The sequence below is a fragment of the Sinohyriopsis cumingii genome, chromosome 7 (assembly GCF_028554795.1).
Source record: "Sinohyriopsis cumingii isolate HCF-2022 chromosome 7, ASM2855479v2, whole genome shotgun sequence".
NCBI lineage: Eukaryota > Metazoa > Mollusca > Bivalvia > Unionida > Unionidae > Sinohyriopsis > Sinohyriopsis cumingii.
In genome coordinates this window covers 52,978,962-52,986,986 of record NC_142967.1, presented here as the reverse complement: position 1 = coordinate 52,986,986, position 8,025 = coordinate 52,978,962, and the positions used below count along the sequence as shown (strand labels likewise).

The 8,025-nt window shown below is 38.0% G+C and overlaps 1 protein-coding gene across 2 annotated transcripts in view; it reads left to right on the top strand.

Annotated features, from left to right (window-relative positions):
• Nucleotides 1-69: 69 nt before the first annotated feature.
• The window catches only part of LOC149795258 (Fanconi anemia group I protein-like), a 164,497-nt gene continuing 156,541 nt past the window's right edge, over nt 70-8,025 (top strand). For both annotated transcript variants that reach the window (XR_016422292.1, XM_089964989.1), the window contains exons 1-2: nt 70-137; nt 1,835-1,930. Coding sequence is in view for 1 of the 2 variants with exons in the window: in XM_089964989.1 (XP_089821115.1) it covers nt 1,847-1,930 (84 nt within the window). In the remaining variant the exon portion in view is untranslated. The remainder of the gene's footprint in view (nt 138-1,834; nt 1,931-8,025) is intronic.

The window sequence follows — 8,025 nt, the reverse complement described above, 5'->3', positions numbered from 1 at the left end:
AACCGAAGTCGAAACGTAAAACATTATCTTACTGGTGAAATCATTCGCTTGTAACTGTAATTTTGATTGGACAGATTATAGAATTTCCGGATGGAACCGCGCCATTTTTGACATCCAAGGCAAGGAAAGGATAAGCGGTATACGAGTCGCAAAGTAGATGATTAAACAAAATATGTATTAATCATTGCTACGTCTTATTTATACAGGTTGAAAAAATAAATGTAACATAGTGATATTTTAAAACAGTGGGGAGGGGATAATCATACAACGTAAGACGTATCACATAATATTTTTGTTTTGGTAGCAAATAAACATAAATAGCTTGTGATACCTCTTACGTTGTAGGACTAGGGAGAGGGGAGAGTTGGTGATTATGCAGGAGAAAGTATGAGTGAAAACTGCCAGCAGTGACCAAAAACAATTGCAGCTGTTTCTGACATAATATGAGTGACCCCCCCTCCCCCCACCCACTTGGTGTCGGACGAAGTGGGGGGGGGGGGGGCAGACTGAGTTTTAAAAAAAAATCATTAGTATCAAAAGTCAGGGTCAAATGAAATATTTGGGTCTCTGAAGCGCAAATGAGGGTAAATGGAAACAGCTTAAAATCTCAAAAGCAAGAGCTCTCCAACATCTGATTATATTGCAATAGTCGGCTACAAGTAAGACCCATATTCTCGGGGCTGTGCTTGTTGAGATTAATTTTTCTCAATGCCGCCAGCTTAGCCTAATTGGTCTGAGCATAAAAGGATGTAGACTGACACTCTTTCATTTCTATGTTTTCTGTTAATTTTCCTCTATCTAATCTACTGTTGTCTTCCTATATTCTCAACCATACACCACACGTTGCTTAATAGACAGGTGTGACTGTGTAAACTTATTTATAGACAGACTAAACTGAAAGGATAAGGCATCAATGATTATATACTGTATATTGGAAAAGCGTGTTACGTAGGGAGACATAAAGGGTGGGTACAAAATAAGATCCAATCCTCAGTTGAAGTGGCCTACTGGCAGTGGCTCATGCATTTACAGATCACTGATATCTCTGTGTGGGTTTGAGACTTGGCCAATATGAGTATGTGAGAAATCTGATATGTGGCCCATATGAGAATGAAAAATCTGATATGTGGCCCATATGAGTATGTGAGAAATCTGAACAATAGCTTCCCATGGATCTGTTCTTATGCCACCAAATACACTGGCTGCCATGTATGTGCTGAAAAAAAAACATTAAATCCACAAAAACAAACAAAATCATTATCTTTCATTTAGTCTTATCACTTACCTTTTTTTCCTACTTTTTCACAACCACAACTGTGGTTATAAATAAAACAGAAAACTTTAGTACAGTACCATGTGGAATGTCTGGTCCTAAAACATTTAGTCCTACAATGTAAGACTTATCACATGTTATTTGTGTTCTGTTGCAAACAAATATTGTGTGATGCATCTTACATTGTAGTACTACAATAACATTGACCTTTGTTGGTTTTAATGGCAATTGTAACATCATATTAGCTATATCATGTGGTGGAATTGAAAGTTAAATGCCTCTTTCAAGTAGTAGCTAATGCAACTGACCAGGGCTGGCCTGGGTGGGGATATAACTTGCAATTCTTGCATTATGAGTCTAATTCTGTCCCATCTGAGCTACTCTGGCTTCCTTAAGAATGTAATAGACCAGTAACTATTGAAATAAATTCAAATGTTCTTGCAGAAATGGTTATGTTATTGTAGTACATTATGTTGATTTTGGGAGCAGTTGCCAAGAAATTACTGGTAATGTGAATTCTTTAATGGCATAGACTACATGCAGTATAAAATTTAACTTCAGATTACATTGGAAATGGACAAGAAAATACTTCAGCTGGTGGAAGAAAATGACATTTCTTCGCTCATAAAGACACTCAATGCAGTGGAAGAGGAAGAGGTAATTCACATTTAATTTTGCTCAACTACATGAATATTATCATCATCAATCCGTTTACCCAAGAGGTTGTTGGGACACCACAGTTGACTTTACAACCAATTCTCTCCATCTTTTCCTGTTCTCTACTGCCCTTTGGGAATCTCCAAATCCCATGCCTCTCCATTCCTTAATGTTGTCTTCCCACCTCTTTTTCTCTCTGCCTCTTCTTCTGCACCCTCACACTGTGCCTTGCAAGAGTGTTCTTTTTGCCAGTAAAAATGATCTTGAAACGTGACCGAACCACTTCAGTTTGCGCTTTTTTTACAGTGGTAAAGCGGTCTTCATAGGGTCTGACGCATAGCTGCCAAGTGTCCCGTTTTTCCCATATTTGTCCTGTATTTTGGGCCTGAATACAGTTGTACTTTTTTCTTGTTAACAATCCATTTTGTAATAAAAAATTTAATAAATATTTCTTTGCAATTTTCTGTTTAGGACGGGCACTTGGTTACATTCTGATAGAAATGTATCACATGTATATAGGAATAGTTCTAAAATATGATTGGTTCATTCAAAATCGAGGCTAGATTGCCTTTAACTGCCATATTGGATTGTGCAAACAGTTGCCGCTATCACTGTATCTCATCTTCATAATATTTACTTCTAATGATGTTGAGAAGAAAAGCAGAAATGATTCAGAATTGTCTACAGGAAAGAAAAGGAAACAGAACTGGAAGGACAATTGTGCTGTCTTGTTTAAATTTGTGAAACCATCTAGTAAAGGAGAAAACTTTATGTTGTGAAAATTGTGTACTGTGATTTTGCTACTTGGCATGGAGGTGCCCATGACATAAAACAGCATGAAAAAACTAGTAAACATCAGCCTGCTGCTTCATCATCAACAATTCAGCCTGAACTTATGCTGTATATAAATACCAAAGAGAACCTTGATGTAATTCAATCAAAGTTCGGTTTAATAATTTTCTTTTAGAAATGAACCTTCCTGTTTCAGTTACTATATTGTTGTTGGCGATTTATTTCACACATGTTTTCCAGACAGTAAAATCGCAAAGGATTACTCGTGTGCTAGAATGAAAACAGTTTAGAAAGAAAATCACAGAATTCAGATCATCAGTGAAGGATGGTATATTGGAATCAATAATGATTAATAAAAACACAAGCGGAGGATAGACAGCCTGTATCTGAGTATTTGTTGAAATCTTGCACCTTCTAAATGGGCACCCGAATGGAACAGGGTTCCCCATTCAGAAGATGCAAGAGTGCAAAACATGCAACTTTGACATTAAATAATTAAGTTAGGTGCTGTCCTACTTTACTGATGGTTGTAGATATTGTACATGGTTACATATGCATTAAAGTTTTAAAATCAGTATTTGTTCCTGAAAATCTTTATTTTTGTTGTTGTTGTTGTTGTAGGGTTTAACGCCATTTTTCAGCACAAGATAGGCTATACATGGCGTCCAGTATAATTGGTGGAGGAAGAACCCTGGAAAACCCCGGGAAGAACCACCGACCCACGAGAAGCTACTGGCAGGCTTTCTCACGTACCAACGTTAGCTGAGCCTGAGACTCGAACTCACGCAGACAGAGGGGAGATGGCAGTGATCCGTAACGGTAAGCGCTTTAGACCACTAGACCACTCGGGGCCCCTCTGTTTTTGTACTTGGGAGTCGGCAGCTATGCTGATAGCTCATTGGATCCTGTTGTGGACCTCTTTGTTGGTTACATAGTCAATGTATGAGATGCCCAAGATCTTGCGATAGCATCTCATTTCAAAGGTTTGAATCCTTCTTTGTAGATCTGATGTAAGCGTCCATGTTTCACAAGCATACAGAAAAATGGAAATGACAATCGAGTGCATCAGCCTTGTTTTGGAACCAAGAGCAATGTTGGTATCTTTCCATATTGGTCTCATCCTTGTTATTGCTTCTGCTGTTTGGACAATACTGCAAAGTAGTTGGTTTGGAGCCCTCTGTGATAATTGATTCCAAGTACTTGAAGCTGCACTGATGTCGTTGGTGTTGTTTGTCATCAGTTTTTTTTCTTCTTTTGGAACTAATCTCCTTACCATATGCTGTGGAGGTTCTGTCGAAGCACTCAACCAAGTCAGCCAGTTCTTTTTCATCTCCTGCTAAGCCATCAATATCATCTGCAAAACAAAGGTTGGTGATTGTTCTTCCTCTGATGCTGACAGTGCCTTTATGGTCATGCAAGGCATCTTCCATGATCCTATCCAGGAAAATGTTGAATAGTATAGGTGACAATATATATCCCTGTCTGACTCCAACTGTTGACTGAAACCAATCTCCTCTGCTGAGGCCATTGATGAGGACAGCATTGGTGGTTTTTCATAGAGGTGCTCAACAACCTGCACCAAGTGGGAGCTAATGCTGTACTTCCTTATTGTTGCCCTTAAGGCCACAAGCCATACCCTATCTATAACGACATTTAGATTCTGCTGATGCTGAAGGTATTTCTCACAAAGGAGTCTGAGATTGAAGATTTGTTCTGTGGTGCTCATTCCTGCTCGGAAGCATGCCTGCTCTTCATCAATAATTTTCTCTGCTTGAGGCTTAAGTCTGTTGACAATTATCTTCAGCATGACTTTGCTTGGGTGACTGATCAGACTGATTGTTCTGTAGTTTTGGCATAGCTGTAGGTTTCCTCTCATGGGCGAGCACAATGACCAAGGATTGAGTCTGTGTGGTGGGTCCATCTCCTGTCTGCCATTTCTTGTTGCAGATTGTTGTTAGGACTATGACTATCTCTTCTCCTTCTGCTTGAATTAGCTTTGCAGGTATGTTGCCAATGCCAGCTGACTTTCTTTCTTTAGTGACCTAACTGCAATTTCTACTTCCTCACAAAGAATGGGGTTGTAATCAGTTTCTTGAGCCTGAGGGCAATTTAGTACTGCTGTATCTCCTTAAGTCTTATGACTGTACAATTCTGAGCAGTATTCTGTCTATTGCTTGATGATCTCTTGATCTTCTGTGAGGCATTTTCCTAATTTGTCTTGGATGGTGGTAGTTTATGGATTGTTAGATCTTTCACCAGTTGATATGCCATTTTGCTGTCATTTCTACTTATACTGTCTTTGATTTTGCAGCATTGTCTTTCTTTCCTGGATTCCTTTGCCTTTTTCATGCTTTTCCTGATCGTGTTGTTTAATTTTCTTATTTTCTAGCTCCTTCATGATCTCTTTTTCCTTTTTTCAGTTCTTTTCTTTTATCACATTGTTCAAGGACATTTGTTGTGACTCAAGGCATCTTTGTTTGACGATATTTGCCAATGATCTCACTAGCTGTGTTAATCACAGCTGTGTTGAATGTGGTTGTTAGGGACTCTTGGTCAATGTCTTGAATGTCCAGGGTTATCAGAGGTGCAAATTTAGCACCTATCATTGCATGGAAGGCTTCTGCGGCTTTTGGATCTTTGAATTTTTCAAGGGCAAATCTGGTTCTTGGTTGGTTAGGCTTTTTGATCATTTTCCAATGGAGGCAAAACGTCCTTAATAAATCATGGTCACTTTGAATATTTGATATTGGAAAACTTTGTGTTCTGGTGATATTCAGTTCTGTGTGGAATCATTTTTTTTCTCACTAAGATGTAGTCTGTCTGGTAGTGTTGTTGTCCATCTGGATTGTGCCAGGTCCATCTTCTAGATGCTTTGTGAGGGCTGAATGTGTTGGCTAAAACAATATTGTTGTAGGCAGCAAACTCCAAGAGCCTGAGTCTTGTTTCTGCATTACAGAAGGTTCCACAGGTGCTTCATCAGTTTGTCTGTGAATCAGCTCTCACCTTTGCATTCCAGTCTCCTTATACAAACAGAATGTCCTTCTTTGGTGAGTTGTCAGTGACATCTTGCAGTTGGTTATAAAAATTCTCCAGTTCATTGTCTTTGTAGTTAAATGTGGGTGCATAGGCTTATATGATTGTGATGTTGAAGGGAGTCACCCACAGGCAGATGGTAATGAGCCTGCTTGAGACTGGGCATCAACCCATAATGCTGTTCACAATGCCCTTGTGGACAAGAAATCCAATGCCATGATTGAGTTTGTCCCCTCTTCCACTGAAGTAGAGCTGACACCCTTCATCTGTTATTTTGCCATAGGTTTTCCAGCACACTTCACAGAGACCAATAATGTTCCAGTTGTACCTCTCCAACTCATGTGTAAGTTTTTTCAACTTTCCCATAGCCATCAGTGTTCTAATGTTCCATGTACCGATGATGTTGTCTCTCCCACGGATCTTGATAGTGGGGGCACCGGTAACATACTTGTCACTTCCATCCAGGTGTGCAGCAGAAGGCACGGTCATTATTGACCCGGGCTGTGATTGATCTGGTATGGAAGAATTGCTAGTTGTCTTCATGTGTTTTGTCAATGGCAAGATAAAGCCTGGCAGAGACCATCCCTCTCCAGACTGGATGACTGCAGCCAAATATAATGTGGCATGCCCTGGTCTTAAGTACATGGTTGTTGAGATCATCTTGGAGCCAATCTGCCTGGCCTATGACTTATCAAGGAAGTCATCCTCCCAGTGATGCTGTGCTATCATCATACTATTTTACCCATAGTTGGGAGACTCATGGGGATGGGAGCCTCTTATTTCATCCCGTACAGATCCAATGGACCCGTACCACTGCCCTTGCATAAATTGACCACAAAGTACAAAATACATATTAAAATGTTTTTATAAATGAATTTATGCTTTTGTTCATGAAAATGTTTGTGTAAGCTTATACTGCATGCAGTGGGGGATCTTGATTTCTTCCTGTCTTTACGTCCAGAGAAGCTCTTCAGCGAGATGACACAAAAACAGCTTAACATTGACAAATGAAATTTTGCTGGCAGATTTGTATGCATATGTAAATGGTATTGTTAGATTTGTTGCATATAAAAGCCTTTAAACTTGGATTTTTGAAGAAAAAACATTGGTGTGATTAAAGCAAAACCACTTGAGAATAGAGTAATAAAATGTAATAGACATATTTGTTTTCATAGATGATGTGATTAGATCTTCAGGTTATTTAATCCCCCCCTTCCTTTTTAAAGCAATTTGTATTTGAATACAAAACCCTTGTCAGCACAATTAAGCAAATATCAGTTTAGACAAATAAAATTTTCAAGGTATTTTTGTTAGATTTTCAGATCATTTCAGGATTATTTCAGTATTTTACACATTTTACAAACCCTTTTCTAACATTGACTCAATGAAACAATTATAATCACAGTTAAGCAAAATTTACATTATCTATACAATTGAAATTTGATATTTTTATACAGTTTTCATGCATTTATATAAATATTTAAAATTTTCTCGAGTTTGAAGTTTTGTTTAGTCTTGCTTTTTGATCTATTTGCATGCAGCGGGGCATGCATGTTTTCGAAACAAAAATGTTTTCTTATTAAAATATATTTATGCTTCCTCCACTGCTTGCATTGGGCAAGTTTATCAGTCTGTCTCCTTAAAATCTGATTGTGCAAAACATACTCAAGTGTAGATAAGTGATTGTTTGCATGCATATTTATGTCCATATGTAGGTGTCTGACCTGATTAAATTTACAAATTTTAATGTTTCACACACTTTTGGACTTGGACCTTTTTGACAAACCTTGTTCGCAAGATTGAACAAGACCAGAAATGAAATTTTATTAGCGTAGATTTAGTTTATGTGAATAGACTTTTATAGCAGTAATGATGTTTTGCACACATCTCTGGACTTCAGCAGTCAAACAAAAACTGCTTGAGGTCGACATGAAATTTGGCAGGCTTGTTTATATGTATAATGTAGATTATCTCATTAGATTTTCATGCCTTTTTAGAGATCATTTACAGTTTTTGAGTGTTTAGACTTTTGTTGACCTTCATTTTTGATGTAGAAAGTCAAGGTAAAGTTGTAAATTTTACGTCTTTTGGTTCAAATAATAAGGTTACATAAAGTTCATATGGCTATAGCCTTGATTCCTATTAATCGATTGTTACCATATTTGTTTTCTTGCCTGTGACTTCATATATATTTGTCACTAGTATGACAATAAACTAATGAAATTGTGTGTATGATTTTGAAAGTGTACACTCTTTGAATCGAACAATAG